At 39.0% G+C, this 17,035-nt stretch overlaps 3 protein-coding genes across 7 annotated transcripts; 1 reads left to right on the forward strand and 2 right to left on the reverse strand.

Moving 5' to 3' along the window:
- Positions 1–148: 148 nt before the first annotated feature.
- On the reverse strand, positions 149–4,115 carry ccdc106a (coiled-coil domain containing 106a). Of its 2 annotated transcripts, none has more exons than XM_068323980.1 (8): positions 3,990–4,115; positions 3,448–3,517; positions 3,259–3,357; positions 2,948–3,169; positions 2,760–2,816; positions 2,344–2,619; positions 2,092–2,259; positions 149–1,999 (listed from the first exon to the last, which is right to left on the reverse strand). In XM_068323980.1, the coding sequence occupies exons 2-8, from the start codon at positions 3,515–3,517 to the stop codon at positions 1,683–1,685; spliced, it is 1,209 nt and encodes a 402-aa protein (XP_068180081.1). In that variant the 5' UTR covers positions 3,990–4,115; the 3' UTR covers positions 149–1,682. The 2 variants fall into 2 exon arrangements, with proteins under 2 accessions (XP_068180081.1, XP_068180080.1); XM_068323979.1 differs by lacking the exon at positions 3,990–4,115 and adding an exon at positions 3,721–3,962.
- Positions 4,116–4,343: 228 nt separating this feature from the next.
- LOC137601660 (transmembrane protein 238-like) lies at positions 4,344–5,397 on the forward strand. Its single transcript, XM_068323981.1, has 2 exons — positions 4,344–4,498; positions 4,744–5,397. Exon 2 carries the CDS (start codon positions 4,751–4,753, stop codon positions 5,078–5,080), a length of 330 nt encoding a protein of 109 aa, XP_068180082.1. The 5' UTR covers positions 4,344–4,498; positions 4,744–4,750; the 3' UTR covers positions 5,081–5,397.
- Positions 5,398–5,579: 182 nt separating this feature from the next.
- On the reverse strand, positions 5,580–16,335 carry si:dkey-17m8.1 (C-Jun-amino-terminal kinase-interacting protein 4). Of its 4 annotated transcripts, none has more exons than XM_068323975.1 (29): positions 16,199–16,335; positions 15,233–15,372; positions 14,379–14,686; positions 14,050–14,244; positions 13,827–13,947; positions 13,628–13,698; positions 13,447–13,511; positions 13,111–13,183; positions 12,857–13,023; positions 12,499–12,737; positions 12,218–12,275; positions 11,836–11,988; positions 11,691–11,733; positions 11,434–11,561; positions 11,281–11,334; positions 11,008–11,148; positions 10,764–10,896; positions 10,443–10,529; positions 10,314–10,361; positions 10,039–10,180; positions 9,135–9,177; positions 8,932–9,012; positions 8,216–8,283; positions 7,947–8,095; positions 7,682–7,853; positions 7,364–7,477; positions 7,173–7,271; positions 6,784–6,873; positions 5,580–6,056 (listed from the first exon to the last, which is right to left on the reverse strand). In XM_068323975.1, the coding sequence occupies exons 3-29, from the start codon at positions 14,478–14,480 to the stop codon at positions 5,911–5,913; spliced, it is 2,982 nt and encodes a 993-aa protein (XP_068180076.1). In that variant the 5' UTR covers positions 14,481–14,686; positions 15,233–15,372; positions 16,199–16,335; the 3' UTR covers positions 5,580–5,910. The 4 variants fall into 4 exon arrangements, with proteins under 4 accessions (XP_068180076.1, XP_068180075.1, XP_068180078.1 ...); XM_068323974.1 differs by having other exon boundaries at positions 15,228–15,372; XM_068323977.1 differs by lacking the exon at positions 15,233–15,372 and having other exon boundaries at positions 16,199–16,316.
- Positions 16,336–17,035: the final 700 nt, after the last annotated feature.

Consider the following 17,035-nt stretch of genomic DNA (forward strand, 5'->3'; position numbering starts at 1 on the left):
CTTGGTTCGGTGAGATACATGTTCCATCAATCAATTTTCTTGAAGTCGAGACGACCAAAATTATCTCTTTTCAGCTGCTTGTCTGCCTTGGTGGTTACGGGTGTTGCTGGAGAAGCAGGATACAACACAGACGAGTCACCAGCGCATCGCGGGGTCACATGGAAGACGAACAACCACTCATCCACACACTCAGTTACGTCATTTGGAGTGACCAATCACGTAAGCTGCATGTCTTCAGGTGGGAGGAGGCCAGACAGAAAGACAGTAAGGCATCATAGATGTTTGGGGTTTTTTTTAGACAAACATAATATTTCTACAACTTTCAGTTTGGAGTACCTGTCCACTTTGGTTGAAAAAATTTAATTCGATACTGGAATCAACCATTATATACTGGTATTGTCTTTTAATATAAGAGATTTTATATTTTCACAGTACCATTTAAACAGTAAAGACAAAGAAGGTGCTCTTTTCATATCCATGTGTAGTATAGCAATGGGAAGCAATTCTCTTTCTGGAATAAATGGTTGCTTAAATTTCTTCTGTACCTCACACTGTGAAACTTTTTGTATGATCTATTCACAGAATTTATCAATCATGAATTTACATTAGATAGTAATTCAAATAGGTAGTGTAGTGAATGCCTGGTTGTCACCGAAGCAATGCAAGAGCTTCATCACTTAAGCAAATGAAGGTTGCTGTATTTTAGAGTGAACAATTAAAACGTTGGTACAACCCTCAGTGAAACAGATTAATGTAATTGTATTATTGTTAATAATCAAACACATACAATACCAGTAACACCTTTGATTTTTCCACTAAAAAGTAGCTTTCATTTCCAGAAATATTATATTGTCAAAAATGTTTTTTGCACCATAACTTCATAGTATCAACTACTGTGAAAACACATTCTCTTATTATTTCCTCCACTAAATCTGAAATGGAAAAAGAGAATGCAAAGCAACTCAGATTCTAACTCAGTGGGTTTTAAGTGAGGGGGAAAGACTACATTTGAAGTGAATTACAAAAATGGCATTAAAATTACTTGAAATTGTTGAACATAACAGTTAAAATTAATACAACAAATAAACACCAGACAAAATAAATAAAATGCTATGTTTTGAAATAATTTAACCTCTCCAACTGACATCACTGCTGGCCTCAAGCTGATCCAAAGTTTCTACAAAGAACAGGTCTGTGGAGTGTCTCTGCAATCATGAAATATGTTGAAGTATGAATGAGCTCATGACCTCTGTTGGTCACAGTGATGGACTACAGAAAATCAAGCCACTCCATAATTCTAACAGTAAACACAATTTTGTGTAATATTTCATTTTTCTCTTTGAGAGGTTGGGATCATGTCATTTTCTTACACACTGCATCAGGCATCTAAAATCCTTAATAATCCTAGAACAACAATGGAGTTCTGTTTAAGAATGTTGCCTTCAAGTACAATATACAGATGATCAAAGTGAAATGTTGAACATTGATTTTTCTGAACAGCTCTGCCAGTTAACATGGCCATATCAAGGACACAGAGATAACAAAATATTTCTTCTGGATTTCTATTTGCCTTTGAGGAAAGATTGCCTGCTACAGCAGAAACCAACTGCCCCCTCTCATCAAGCTTAACCACCAAATCCACTGTGACCAGAGACACTTCCTGTTCCTCTGTCCTCTTCCTCTCAATGTCTGAACCTGTAAGAAATGGGCAGAAGCAGATTATTCTTCTTCAGGGCCTGCACCCTGCTGAGTGTCTCCTCATCCAAAGCAGTGTAGCAGCGCCGGGCATAGTCCAGCAGCTTTTCCTTGGATGGATCAAACTCCCCCACCTCTGCAACCTTCTCTGGGGCCACTAGTAAGAGCTCAGCAATGGGTGTGGTGGATGCCACTGTGTTGCGGTCCACTCCATGGATTTGGAAGGCTTTAGACATATTTTTTAGACGTTGATATGTAAGAAGGATCTTCTTGTAGCGAAAAAGTACTCCTGCAGCATCTTTCACTGTAAAACAAAATTAACAAGAAAATTAGCTTGATGTTTGTGGAAAAGAAATTAAAATTTAATGATTTATTACAATATTATCTTTCCCTTACCTCTCTGCCGCTCTCTAGGTGCTCGGAAGACCCGCCTTCTCTTTAATTGGTGTCTGTTGCTGTTAATGGTGTCTGACATAACATCTTCCCCTGATATAATTGCCTCCTCCTCCAGGTAGCTGTCCTGTTCCAAGTACTCATCAGATTCCGCCAAGAGTGAAAGTGAATCTGATTCAAAAACAGAAAACATTTATTTCCTATTTCCTTTCACTTCAAAATAAAATGAAGGAAAGCTTTGGCTATTTGTATTACCTGGGCCAGTGTTGCTATGTCCACTTATTTCATTCAAAGATGACCTTGAAGCATTGCTGCCGATACTGACACTGGGTGTTGTACTGGAAGTACCATGACTGTGACCTTGCAAGAGGGCCTGTGACTGCGTGGTGTTGAACAAAGCCTTTATTGAGGCAAGTTGATTGGTTAGTGGACTAGAGACGTGGTTTTTGGAAGACATCATGGTTGGCGGGCCAGGCCTTCTTTGTATAAACGAACGTGAGGGAAAATGTTGTGAGTCTGTCTTCTGTTGCTCTATGAAGATAAGGAAGACATATTTGGAAATCTACAAGGTCAGATGAAACATATATACTGTAAGTAGTACAATAAGGCTATGATTAAATTTTATTTTATTTTAATGTGGCAGTTAAGTGAACACATGTTTTTATTTTTACCATTGGGACGATCATCCTCTCGTCTAGCCCTCCAGTTGAATCGTCTAGATTCATAACCTGTAGAGAGAAAAATACCAACAGATAAGAAATTGTTTTAGATGCTTAAGGATGTCTCTTGCAACAAAACCTCTGTTTCTAATCAACTTAAACTCAAAACATTTTTTATCTCACACATCTCCCATCCTCACCATTACTGTACTGGCTTTGACTTTGCTCCTGTACATGGCTCTTTGTGGAAAAGATGAAGCGATCTAACTGGCAACGGAGGAAGTCTCTCTCCTCTTCTAAGTCCTCGATTCTTTTTTGCAGCCAAGAGTTTTTTTCCACAGAGATTTGCAGTTGAGTCCGCAGGTTAGTGATCACCATGTATGAGCTGTTGACTGGGGATGGGCCAGTGGACTGGGGTGACTCTGAGGAGAATTTGGGAAATCATAATATATCTGTAAAAATTGACTGAAAACAATGAGGTAATCTAACATATATTAGTTCTTGTAATCACCATCAAAATTCTGATCATTCTGGTTGAAAAACCCTTGCTGCTCAAAGTTGTTCTCTTCGTAGGGGATGGCAATTTCATAGGCATCCTCATTTTTTGGAGCTGAAAGGGAGAAATTTAGCAAAGTATAAATAAATAATGTCTGACCTTAAGTGAGTGGCAGCATTATATTTTGCCTGTATAAAATCTTACTCTGCAGGTGAAGTGAACCAGCGTGGCTTTTGGATGTAGAAGCAGCATCAATTCTATTTCCGTCTTCCATCTAACGCAGAAGGAATCATAAGTAATTTTTGGTTATTTAAGGTTTTAAGTAAATGTCATCGGGCTATGCTGAACAAATGGGGGTTAGAACAAGCACTGTTGTTACACTCATTTATTTAGTGAATGCAGTTCAATGCGTTCGTTATATGGGCTGTAACATTTTTCTTATATAACCAGAAAGCCAAGCATTGTTTTGTTACGTACCTCCCTCCTCATGCTGAAAAGTAAAAGTTTATTCTTTTACTCAAATTTAAGTTTTTTTAGCGGCCTGGTAACGTCTAAACCACGCATAGAGCTACCATCAGTTAGCTCCGCCATACTAGACAGCCTGGCGTAATGTTAGCGGAAATTTAGCAACGACCAAAAAAAAATTACACCTCCATCCTTTCTGCACACTGACTGTTTATTTTCAATAACCAAAAATGACTAGATTTTATATTCTGCCTATATTTTATGCAGAGATTGGTACGTACCACTTTACGTTTGTAATAACTTAACCGTGTACATGTAATAACACGTTATTACTCAGTCATATCTCCATTCACGAGTCCGCCTGCTAGCTAACAAGCTAACAATAACAATTACCGCGTTTTTATTTTTTTTCCAATACTGTACTCTATGCGTCATTTCCGGTGTCAATAAAATTAACCTACCGTAAGTTTTACGAATTCGAAAAAAAAAAAAAACGTGTTCGTAAAGTTTATTTGATTTACTACATTTTAAAAGCGGAAAACATATTTATTTAGAAAATAAATTGATGTATACGAAAAACGATATAAATGTGCACCCAAGTTTTACACTTCACCTGACACTTTATTTTAGCCCCGCACAAAACTGCCGGACAGGTATGGCAGGTGGAGAGGTGTCAGGTTTCAGCGTTGTTTGGTCGCTGTTTGAAGAAGAGCAGGAAACACTCGGAACGCAAGATTGTCATTCCGAATGTGTGTGAACTCTAAACAATCGGCAACGTGGTAATACATCGGTAAGTGAATTTGGATTGTGTTTTATTAAAATATTTCTGTTAATGTTGTTGTGGCCGCTGAGTCTACATGATGAAGTTTCTGTCACGTACGTGACAGGTGGGGCTCTTGTTTTGGTCAGCATAACAAACTAAACTGTGAGTGGGAAGTTAAAAAGTGTTTCCTAGCTGATGTATTTTAGACAAAAAAAATAATTTAAAAATACTTTTTAATTCTACATTTTATGTCATCTTTTTTTTTTTTAAAGCGCATCAATGGCACATAAGTACGACGGCCTGTCGCACTGTAAGCTGGCGCTGGTGTTTGCTGTGCTGATGGACCTTTTAGGGGTGGTGGCCCTGCTGCTGGGAGTCTTCGCCCCACTGGAGGTCGATGGCCGGGACTTTGGGGATCTGTTTGTGTACACAGGAGCTCTGCTGGTGCTGTTCTCCCTGGCAGGCTGGGTCATGTGGTACAGTGGGAACATTGAGGGTCTGACCTCCAGCAAAGAGTTGGGAGGTACTGTAGGGGGAGCTGTGGACCGACTTGCCCGCTCCTTGAGTCGCAGGATCCGCATTGGAAGGACTCGAAGCAGCCCAACATAGATCTCTGATAATAACCGAGATAAGGCACAGGAGGGTCTGCCTTTCACAAGACTGCAAGCCATGCTGCTCGAAGCAAAGAAGTGTCATTCTTGTTTTTTAAAGGTCATTTGTTTGTGTTTTTCTCTGCACTTGACTATGCTTATGGACAAAACTCAGGATTTTTGTGCGATATTAAAAAGGTTAATATACAGTCCTGCATTTTGTCAATTTTCTCTGAAGATGCTTCATTCATTCACTGACAAAGCTGACCGCTTTGAATTTAAGTTAATGCATAAACCACTGAATAATTTTTCACAACTCTGAGTAGGAAGTCATACTCGTGTTTTTTTTCCTGTCGAAAATAAAGACACTATGATATCAATGAGTGAACATAAATGTTTAATTAGACTGCCGATGGCGCTGCAAAGATATGCTTCGCCCTTACTTGGCAAAATTCAGACATTCAGAGACATAAAAACAATAAATAATGTATATGAATATCACTGAAATTATTTAAAAGATGGAATATCATATATTCTTTTTATATAAAAAACCCTTTAAGATGTGATGGGCATGTATTACACATAATATGGAGGAGAACATGTGAAAATTGCAAAAGTGCATTACAATCACAACAAAATGTGTGTTCTCAAAGCAGCATCAGGAGATATTTTGATTGTCTTCTCGTTCAACCATAAAGGTTCTTCCAGTTCACAATAAACAGTAAAGTGTGTTCACAGAAGCTTCAGGAACACCCACGTATTAAGTTATGAGCAAGATATCAAAATATGCAATTTCCAATATTGTCTCAAGCTCTGTGTTCGGCTCATATCTGCTCCATATTAGACAAATTAAAAAGGTTTGACAAGAGATGAGCAGTGTAGTGCAGAGCTGGATGCAGAAGGAGGGGGATTCTGCCAGATGATCATGTGACCACGTTCAGACCGCTGAGGAGTAGCTTGGGACGACTCCTCTGATCCGTCATTCATATCGTCTCCTGAGGGAGTAAATGGCTCAGTTAAGCACTTAAAAAACCACTGACCCTAACCCCTCAATGACAAATATGTAATTTAATGCTATGGTGATTTAATACAGGTACACTTGCTTACAACATTTCGAGTTGCATCGTTCTCGATTATGCAAGTTTTCACAAAAAAATACATGGAAAAAAGAAAAATCAAGTTTACGTCATTTCACTAAACTCTACATCTGTCTGCCACAAATATTGGAAATGTAAAATCATTAAACCCTTAAAAGCATGTAATATCATGTTACTGTGCAATAAGTAGGATTTGCGATACACTGTTGAAAAAGCTGCTCAGAAAATGAATAAGTAAATGAACAATAAATGTGAATTAAAACGTATAATATCTTATTATTAGCCCGTATTAAGTTGGGATAGGTTCCAGTAACCCCTGTGACCCCAAAGCAGTAGAAGCGGTTGAAGACTTTTTTTTTACTATATTAAAACATTTTTTTAGTCAACTTAAAATGGATTTTTATTAACCACATATTCTTGAGAATGCATTCATAAATAAAGGACAGTACGGATTGTCTAAAGGACAGTACTGAATGTCTATTTTCGGTTTAGCCTGGAGACAATTCAATTCGACACACGTCATTTTTCAACTTCGCATCTCTTGAAACCAATTAATGCCTTATGCTGAGGCTCACCTGTACATCAGAGAAAACTGATAGTACAATGTTGTTTTTCTTGAACTCACCAATTCGAAAATTGATGTAACCCTCTCCTCCACTGAGGATTAGATGAGAGGTAGTGATGCTGCTGCTGCCAGGAGAGGTGATCAAACAGCCTGTAAAGCATGAATTAAAACATACTGTAGTCACTTAAAGTTGACGACACTCTGAAGGCTCTCTCCCTAAAAAATTCCTTTCCACTTGTCCTGTTAGGGGTCGCCAGTGTGTCATCCTTTTTACATTTTGGATGAGGCTTGGCTTGGGACCAGCCTACAGTAGACACTGGTTTATCAACCAGGGATTGAACCCAGGGCAGCAAACATGGAAGCATCCACTCTACCACTGACCTACATCCCCGGCTCTGATGGCTCTACCTGAAAGATTAAATTTGGGCATATTAGCGTTAGAATCTTACCAGGAGCAGCAATGATGAATCTGACAGCTTGTCGATGTCCATGGTAACACAACTGTGCTGATCCAATGGAGCAATATGGGATGGAAACAGCCTCTGATGCTGTAGTGTAGACAATCATTAACATAGTTTACACCAGACAGATCACAATATAAAATGTAAGTTCTTATTCCCCCAGTCAAAATAAAACTCACTTATAGATAATGGGATGGAGAAAAGGGCACCACCTCCAGTGCCCACCCAAAGTCGGCCACAGATGACCGCCAGAGAAGAGATTTGGAGAGGTGAGAGCGTCAGGAAGGCTTCTCCTTCAGAAGCAGATACAAGTGTTAGCTCGGCTGAAGTATAAGGGTTTTACTCCAGAGTTCCCTCATGCAAAAAAAAAAGAAAGGTTCCTATCTCAGCTTATCAAACATTGGTGTAATTAAATAAACTTTTTAACATTAAACAATGAATTTTATTATTTTGATATTTAACACAGATTTGTGATGAAAGAGGAAAAAATATAGTGCCTAATGTTTTGGTGACCAAAGGAGTCAAATCCACTTCCTGTAGCGGTCGTCCTGTGGACCAATCAAACAGCCTGAGGATTGGGTCAAGTCGGCAGGCGGCCCAAACCCCACTTCCACCGGCGCACAGGAAACGAACCTGCTGCTCGCCGCGCTCAGAGACTGAGAAGGTTTGCTATGAGGTCAGACAGGGAATAAGGTCAGTGAGGTCACAGGCAAAGCGTGAACTCCAGACACATACGGTGTGTTTACGTCCTCAACTTCTTACCTCAACCTTCTTATTGACTGTGTCAACCACATGGACTCTGTTCCAGTATCCCACCCACAGACGACTACCTTTTGCAAGGCAGCAGCGAATGGGCTGCAGGGGAGTTGATCCAACAGGCATCAGAAAGTGTGACTGTAGATTCCATCCATCTGTAAAGTACAACACTTTCAGTACTCGTGTCACTACAAAGGTAAGGCGTGTGAAGCTTTCAAAACAGTAAGCTAGATTACTTGCAGCAGTCATATATTACTGGAAGAAGAAATAATTACCTGAATTGTGGGAGAAGAATGCTAAAGTCCCATCCCCTAAACCAGCTATGACGTGACCTGGAGAATATCTACAAGATTGAGAAATAAGTATAGATTATTTGTAAAGACACTGCAAAGATGAATAATTGTCACATCGACACCTGCAATGCTAAAGTGCTTATGCTTATAGTTCCTCTGGCGGTGAGTATCTACACACTTTAAACATGCTTGTGAGGCTCTGCTACACACCAGTTTGCTGGTTACTCACCCTCAGCCCTGCCAAACCAATATTTGCCGGCTCTTACAAAATTCATTGCTACCAGTTTGCCAACAGGAAAAAAAAATCAACATTTAAATCTAGAATCGCACTGCATCACTAATGCATTGACTAGCATGAAATACTCATGATGTCTAGCCACAGCTGCATTTCATTCAAGAAACACAGAAAAAAACTTAAATCTTCACAGCTTTTCTGAGAAAAAACTTCATTTTCAAAATAAATTAAAAAAATTCTATGAAAATTATATTTAATAAATATTTAACGATTTCTAAAGCACCACTTGGTTGTTGTCTGTAGGACAGGTTTTGTGAAAAAAATATGAACCATTTTGGGATCCCAAAACTAAACGTGAAGGACAAACCTAAGCCATTTTGTGTATACCCAATGTATTTTTCATCATGACAGCGGATAAACATGAGCACAAACATGCTTTAAAAACAAAGCAGGCTAAACTCACGTGAGTGAATGAATACTTTCTGAGAGGGAAACAGACTGCAAGCACCACCTCCTTCCAGCAGAGGCTGAGTGTACCAGTACACTGAAATACAGACAGCAGAAAAACAAGAAAGACACAGTGAGATGCTCAGAGTAATTTGTACACAAATATTTCACTTGCAGTGCTATTTATTGAATTTAGCTTCTGAATCAGCACACACTAACCTTCCTTCCTGAGTTCCAATCCACACAGTTCCTGCAGTTTTATCTGAAATAACAAGATAAGTAAGCTCCTGTTGGAAGGAAAGGTTGAGCTTGCAGTTACTTACAACTGTTTCCAGGAAATCATTGGTATGGTAAGAGTTGGTAATGCAATTATACTTCTTATTATAATGCTAGTTCACCGGACTGCACTCAGACCAAATGAGACTTTATTGTATTAAAGTATGCCACCTAGAGAGTATCCTTTTTAGGTTGACTCCATCTGGATAACACATGTTTCTAGCTCCTGCCTTGAAAGCAACAACTCAACCCTAGAGGATTTCTCTATCAGCAAAAGTATGCGTAAGGCTGCCACAAACTATGATTTTTTTCAATTAATCAAATCACACATAAATTAAATGTAAAACGTACACCTTTTCGATTATACACCTTATATAATCATCATTAGCTTCCAGCTTGACGTGTTTAAGATATACAGTATGCTAACTAAGAATAAAGCAATTAAGATGATAGTTGATTAAACCTTTAATGAAATATGCTTTTATCAACAAACAATTGTTTAACCGTGTAGCATAAGGTGCAAACAGCTGAGTAAAATAAGGAAAAGGCAAACAAAAATAAATACAGTACTTCAGGTTTATTTTTTAGGCTTTTCTTTCCTGAATTTGTCTTTGGCATCAAACATAGCAACAATAATGTAGGCACCTGTAACCAAGGAATTATAATCATTATTATTAAAGTTAAAGAAAACACATGAAATATATTGGCTAAGGGTAGCTAATGAATCAAATCTTCATCGTTAATGTTAATGTTTACAACTATATGACTAAGTAGTAAGTTAGTAAGTCTGAATTTAGTCTCAGACAAGTATATATGTAACTGCTACAGGCTGTTGTACGGTACTGACCCACAGGAGGCACTGCACAGATGCAGATAGCAGGAGCTGTGGGAGGGAGGCTGAACTGATCCAGTACTGTGTTGGACCGTGCCGGATCAATCACCGTGACTTCACCGCTGGAAGCAGGTCCAGAAATTACCCACACTGAACACTGGTAAAGTAGAACGGACATGGAATATCAGAGATGACTGGTGTGAAATCAAACATCAGTAGGAGCTGTTAGTCATGGTCAGATGGCATTTACTTAGTGATTAGAGGCTGCGTGTTAACAGTGGTTAACTTACTGTGCTCTCTCCTGAAATCTCAGGTGGGATTGCGACCGCACACTTGAGCTGAAAAAAGAAACAGGTTAGAAACAAGGCTCCTGTTCACCAGATGTTTGATCACAAGACAGCAAGGCTCTGGTGATATACCTTAGCTGTGCAGTCTTTTTGATCCAACAGTCTGAGCTGCATTAGAACAGGAACATCTTTAGGCTCTGGGATGGGTTTATGGGATTCCTGTAACAATGGCAGTTAACCATAACAACATTAGGATTGGGACATTTTGCATGTGATTGTTTTAGTACAAGCATGTGTTTTACACTACCAAAGATGCACAATTTAGACAAATATAGATAGATTTATACTTTAATAATCCCAAGGGAAATTCAAATTCATAACAGTTAAAGGAGTCTTCACTTTACTTCTATGCACCCTGAGAGTGTAATTTACAAATGTGTGTATTTCATTGACCTGCAAATTTGCCAGCGGTATGCTCCAGCCATGTATCTGACGCTTTCCTAGAGATTCCCAAATGTGGGTGCGAATTTCCCTGTACAATTCCCTCTTCCGGACCCGTGGGGAAAGAGTAGCAGAAGGAGCAGCTCTAGAGAGAACATGGAGGGTGTGAAATCAGCTCAACTGCGCCTTTCATAGTGAATACATTTTGATTCAAATTATGATGTATATACAAGAATCTATGAACAAATTAGCTTACTCAGCATGAGTTTGACTGACAGCCAGGAGTTGTGGAGTTCCCAGAGCAGAGCGAGTTGTTGAAGGAGAACTTGATAGGGTGGATGCAGAAGCGGGCATTGGGATCAGGGGTTCCTTTGACAGGCCAAAGAAGTGGTTGAACCTTTAAAAAAATATATTTATAATATTTCATAGCATAAAACTATATAAAACTATACTGCATTGATGAACTAATGGACACCATTATGTGACATGTAATATTTCTATATAGTTTTAGATACATTAAAACACTCACTTTCTCCACACACTTGACCTTTTTTCTTCAGTTAACCTCTCCTCCTTTGTTGCTCTATAAAACAAAAATAATATTTAGGTTAAAAATAGAAACAGGAAACAAATGCTTTTGGTAAAGGAACAACTTCAAATTTTTACAAATTCTTTAAGTTACCTGAGTGTCTGACTGTGTCTTACAGCTTCCTGCAGCTCAAACAGACGCTGTTTATATTGGTTCTTCTCCATGACGACACGAGCCATTTCAGAACGGGAGAAGTGGCGCATGGATGGTGGTAGAGAGGCCTGGACACATACAGTAGATTTATGTTATTTTAATGAGGAAGTACATCAGTTTTATGCATTACAATTCACTATTAGCACTCATTATTGCACTTTGTCTGTGTAATACAGAAGAAAACAATCTGTCCTCACATCAGGATCCTCAGACTGGCACGCTTCCAGCTCATTCCGAAGTCTATGAAAAACAGTGTATACAAAGCACAAAGTTATTGTAAAAGTACGGTATAAAGCATTCTAAAAGGAAAAAGTTTAAATGGAGTAAAACAGCACTTCATACCTCTTAATTTCCTCTTCCCTTTCCTTTAATCGTCCTTCATTTCGTAAGAGAGTTTCCTGAAGGGAAGACACTTCCAGTTGAAGATCTGTACGATCACCAGTCAGCTCCACAACCCGAAATATCAAAGCCTTACGAGCAGCTTCTATTAACTCACTGAAGAAGAAAACACAAAAGAGGAATAATTTGAGATGACCACAAGGAGTTTCTTTGTGTCTCAAGTTTCAGTTAAATAGAGACATGAATATTTTCTCCTTTCATTGATTTGTTTGAAATGAAGCAAGAAAAGAAACTGTACTGACACATGTGGAAAACCCCCTCGCACACTAAAATAAATTATACAATTTAAAAAAAAAAGGTGAAGCAAACTAAATATAGAACTCACTGGGTGGCTTTCAGTTCCTCATACTGGGAAACTATTTCCTCAAACTGGTCTGTGCTGCCTGCAGGAAAAGAAAATAAGAAAACACATAAAGCAATGTAGCTCTAACTACTGTAATATTACCATTAAGTCCTCATTCCCATCCAAAATGAGATTACTATGTTGAAAGTGCAAAATTCCAACATTACAGCTGGAGAATTCCTGCTGTCTTTGCTTGTATTAAAATTTATGAGATGGACGTGCATCAAGTGCATTTGTGAAAAAAGGTCTTGAACTGAATTTACCTCCGATGCCTGCCCCTTGGTCTACACTTGCCACATAATCCCGACTCAGATCTGACAGTTCAGAGAACACCGACTCAGTGTTGCGCAGCTCCCACTCCATACTATCCTCTTCTACCTCCTTGTCTTTAGTTTGTCTCTCCGCTTCTTCTATTTTGAGATCTCTCTGCCCATTCTTCTCCTCCACCTTCTGTATCTCATTCCCCAAACTTTTCTCTAGCACTTTGGTGTTGACTGGTGTGCTGGTGATAAAAAGCAATAAATAAATGAAAAATGAGAGTAAATTTGTGAATATTTGTGGTACTTTGAGATGAACAGGTCAATAAGGTTAAGCGTGCTTAACTTCATTGAAATCTATTACCTTGCATCCATACAGCCATGAAATCCCCTGAGCTCAGGAGTGGAGCTTATGATGTCACTGATAAACTGATCTGCAGGGGGCTTTATAATATCAATCCCCTTTTTCTCATTGGCTACTATATCTTCAAAACATGAGGGGCTGGAATCTGAGTGTGGTCTTTGGATCATCTGCAAAGAAATAAAAAACAACAGCTACTTCTCTTCTGTCACGTTTTTGCAGAAATCTTTTAAATATGAGTGTGAGAGAAGATTTACCTTTTCATGATCACTGGATTGTTGCATAACTGGGTTGGATGGAAATTCTGCATTCTTGAGTTGCTCAGGACTCCTGGATCGAACATAGTGACGTTACACAGTCAAGATTAGTCATTTGAAAGAATATTATAAATATCTTTTTGCACCATTCTACTGCAGCAGTCTTACAATACTGCATTATAATAAGTACATTCCAGCACAGGTGCATTTCATTGATTCAAGAGTTTTGGCTGAATTTAAACTGCTGCCAAGGAAAACTAATAGTCTTTCTGATTGAGACTCTGTATACTGTAAAAGGAATTAGTTTTAGAAAGAAGAGCAGAGGATGAGAACAACCTGAAAAGAGAATCTCTTCCAGCGTCCTTTTTCCTTTCCAAAAGTTCCCGATAGGTATGAGCCAACTGAAGCAGAGAACATCAGGGACATGAGAGGAGTAGAACGGCAACTGTACTCTGCAGAAGCTTACTGTATTTAAGAACTCACACATTTTGATATACCAGCGTTAAAATTATCTGACCTTGCTGTGACTGTGCCTCAATGTGATCAGGTCTCTATTTAGATTTGCCTTCTGCTCCTCCAAGGCCACCACTGGAAGAAAACAAAACATCTAGATTCAAAGTTATAATATCTCCAGTCATAAAATGAACAATATGGAATATAGATAACCAGTTCAAAGTAACTGTGGCATTTGTCATATTTATTTTTCAACTACTCACACTGATCAGCTTGCGCTCTGGCTTTCATTTCAAGCTCTCTCTCTCGCTGTGCTCTCTCCTTTTCCCTTCCCCTGATGGATCTCCTTTCTTGTTCAATTTGGTCATCAAGCTCTAGATACCGCTGCAGAAAACAAAGACCTTTTACCGTGTGATGGAGAATAAAACAGCTTAACTGAAATCAAGGTATACCACACTACATTATGAGCACTCTATCAATCCACACCTCTTGAGTTTCTTTCCTCAATGCTCTTTCTGCTTGGTATCTCTCAAGTAGCACCTCTCGATCCGCTTTCTCCCTCTCCACCTCCTCCTCCCGGTCTCTCAGCTGGGCTTTGCAGCTGGCCAGTCCCTCCAGGACCCACACAAATATGGGTAAGAGTGTCTCCACCACAGCCTCACCATGGGTGTCAATAACGGTCTGCGAAGGGGCAAAGCAAAGGAATGAGAAACCAGGTAAATCATCGGTGGCCACAGCAGCGTTATAATAACATTAAAGAGAAAAAAAATCTGTCATTTGGAACTGTAATGGAAGAGAAAGAAAATGTATTTTACCTGGAGTTCTGAATAGAGCTTCCCTGCTTCTTCACTCACAATGTTGGGATCCAGCTCCAGCTCTCCCATTCCACATAGCACTCTTTCACTGCACTCCATCATCCAGTGACTTTTATTTTCTGTATTAACTATCAAAGCGTTTTCCCACCCTCAAAACCCAAGATTAATGATTTTACATCTCTGTAAACCAATTCTGATTGTTCTTCCACCCCATCACTACCCGTCCTCTACAACGCAATGTTCCAATTGTTTTTGACAAGACCATCACCCAAGTTTATTGTATGTCAGGAGGTGATTTTGGTTCCATCCTGTGAAAAAATGAAGTATATTAGAATCGCAAGTCTTTTCTACATGTTGTCAAGTTAATAGCAAAGTAAGAGCCAATGGTTTTTTTCCCCCACTATTCAATTAAGGATGCTTTCCCCCTCCAACTATCAGATTAAAGCTAGTGTAAACAAGGCCACTTCTCTTTTATGATTTGTGAAAAAAGTATTTTTTAAACATCACTCAGATGTAAACCAAAGCATCTGTTCAAAAAGGAGGGTGGAATTTAAATTTTAGGACTTTTTAGGACAGTTAGTTGGTTGTTTGTGCTCTTGTGGTTTACTGACAAATGTAAGCATGCCTTTGGATTTACAAGGAGTCACACTTTCATTCCTCAGTGGATTTCTCACCAAGGTCAAATACAGAAACAAACGTATTGTAATTGGGCTAAGACCCATAACTTTCCTACAACTAGAGGCGCTGTAAAAAATATCTTCCCACTCCTGACACTCTCAACTACTGTCACTGGAGTAACTAGACAGGTTGGGGCAAAGGTCTTTGGAATATGAAGACTACTGACCACACCTTACACAGACTAGAAGCTGAGGCAACACCAACCACCACCAGAACCGAAGGAGCCTCTTGGATGAGAGGTGAAAGGTTTTCAAGGAACCTTCTACAGGTCCAGTGGATTGACCTTTGGATGACCGTGACCCGGATGGATAACAACCTTCACAGACATGCAAAAAACATGTTTCATGACACAAAACTGGTTATGATTGTTAGGATTTGAACTATTTATCAAATGTAATCATAAAACTAGATGTCGTATAATCAATGTGTCAGATAAACACAAAAATTCTAAGCATCTGCGATGCTTCTGATTCAATTTATTTTCAGCAACTCGTTAATTAAATTAGTTGTCAGTTGTTTTTCTGGAAGACCGATGGATGAATACTCTTATTTGTAAGCAAAACAAACCCAAGATGTTTTGAGTATTTCTCTTGACACCTCGCAAATCAAACTATTAATGAAGAAAATACTTGTAGTTTTACTGATCATATTATAACTATAATAATAATAATCCCCAGATGCAGAGCCATACATGCTTGGCCCGGCGTGTAATAACAGGGTGCAGCTCCAAATCTGCACGGAACTAATATCTTTATATTTCAGCGTCTCGCTGACATGTTTGCAGACACTTTTTATGTAAACATTGTTTATGTGGGTCAAAATGGATCTTACTGTCAGAACTGATCTCTAACTACATCCACGGTAATGTGTAGCACCGACTGACAGTGCAAAGCAAACGAGCGCCTGAAGAGTGCGTGGGAGAGACAACAACAGTGTAAACAGCACCTTCTTGGCTAACTAAATGTATTTAAAATAAGTTTGACATTTGAACTTTAACGGTGACTGGCCTGAAAAGACATACAGCACCATATAAATTAGTAACATGACTGACATCGGACACCTTGGGATCTTTTGGCACCAAGTTAGAAAGTTTTAACTTGAACAACACAAGCCAGCTTTAGACGATCGTTTGACAAACTTACCTTAATAGAAGACTAGTTTGCGTGCTTCACTTTCTGTTTTCACTTAACTCACAAAGTTTCCACGATTTGTTTCTCCGGGGGGGATGATATCCAATTATACACAAACGCTTTTAAAGAAGGGGACGTTGTTTGATTCCAACGAGCAGAGACAAGTCCGACCTCTGGCCAATCACATCACCACAGCTGTCGCGTGTAACCAATAGGAGAAGAGAAGAGGCGGGATGTGGATCGTTTTGCTTTTGAAACGTGAAAAAAAAACTTTCCTGAAACTTTAGCTATGACACGTGACCAAAGAGGTGGCTGCGGACTGTCAGGTGACTCGACTAAGGCCCGTCAGATACCTGTCGAAATACCTCACATACCAGTCAGTGTTCAGAATATGGCAAGATAATGATTTGTTTTGTGACCGACGGTTATCAATAAAGTTGGTCAGATGTTAAATAGGAAAGGAAAACGCGGCGTCAGAGCCAAACGTCTTTATTCTGACACCGCTTTGGCAAAGAAGTTGTGTAATGATTTTATTGCACTCAGTGTAGTAAAGTGTGATCACATTGAAGGACTCATTAAATGGGGTGCAGTTCCTTTGAATACCAGCAGGTGGCGATACTGAAACATTTAACCCCACATGGATTTCCTGTCGCCTCCCTTTATTTTGCCTCGGATTCGTCAACTTCTGCATGGATTCAATTCCCATCCTTATCTTTATTACCTTAAAATTTATACAAAATTACAGTAATGTTATTTTTATGGATCAACCCTGAACTTCATACACAACAAAATTGTCTGTTCATTCACAAAAATATAGTATCTAAATAAAGAATATATAGAGTACAGTGC

The sequence above is a fragment of the Antennarius striatus genome, chromosome 9 (genome assembly GCF_040054535.1).
Source record: "Antennarius striatus isolate MH-2024 chromosome 9, ASM4005453v1, whole genome shotgun sequence".
NCBI lineage: Eukaryota > Metazoa > Chordata > Actinopteri > Lophiiformes > Antennariidae > Antennarius > Antennarius striatus.

Excerpts from the sequence above, each read along its gene's own strand:
- ccdc106a (XM_068323979.1), bottom strand. Across the intron at positions 2,817-2,947 it reads TCAAAGCCAGTACAGTAATG|GTTATGAATCTAGACGATTC; the intron begins GTGAGGATGGGA and ends TTCTCTCTACAG. Across the intron at positions 2,000-2,091 it reads ACCTAGAGAGCGGCAGAGAG|TGAAAGATGCTGCAGGAGTA; the intron begins GTAAGGGAAAGA and ends TTTGTTTTACAG.
- LOC137601660 (XM_068323981.1), top strand. The coding sequence starts at position 4,751 with ATGGCACATAAGTACGACGGCCTGTCGCACTGTAAGCTGGCGCTGGTG.
- si:dkey-17m8.1 (XM_068323975.1), bottom strand. The coding sequence starts at position 14,480 with ATGATGGAGTGCAGTGAAAGAGTGCTATGTGGAATGGGAGAGCTGGAG. Across the intron at positions 9,178-10,038 it reads CTGTGCAGTGCCTCCTGTGG|ATAAAACTGCAGGAACTGTG; the intron begins GTCAGTACCGTA and ends TTGTTATTTCAG. Across the intron at positions 9,013-9,134 it reads ATTGGAACTCAGGAAGGAAG|TGTACTGGTACACTCAGCCT; the intron begins GTTAGTGTGTGC and ends TCTGTATTTCAG.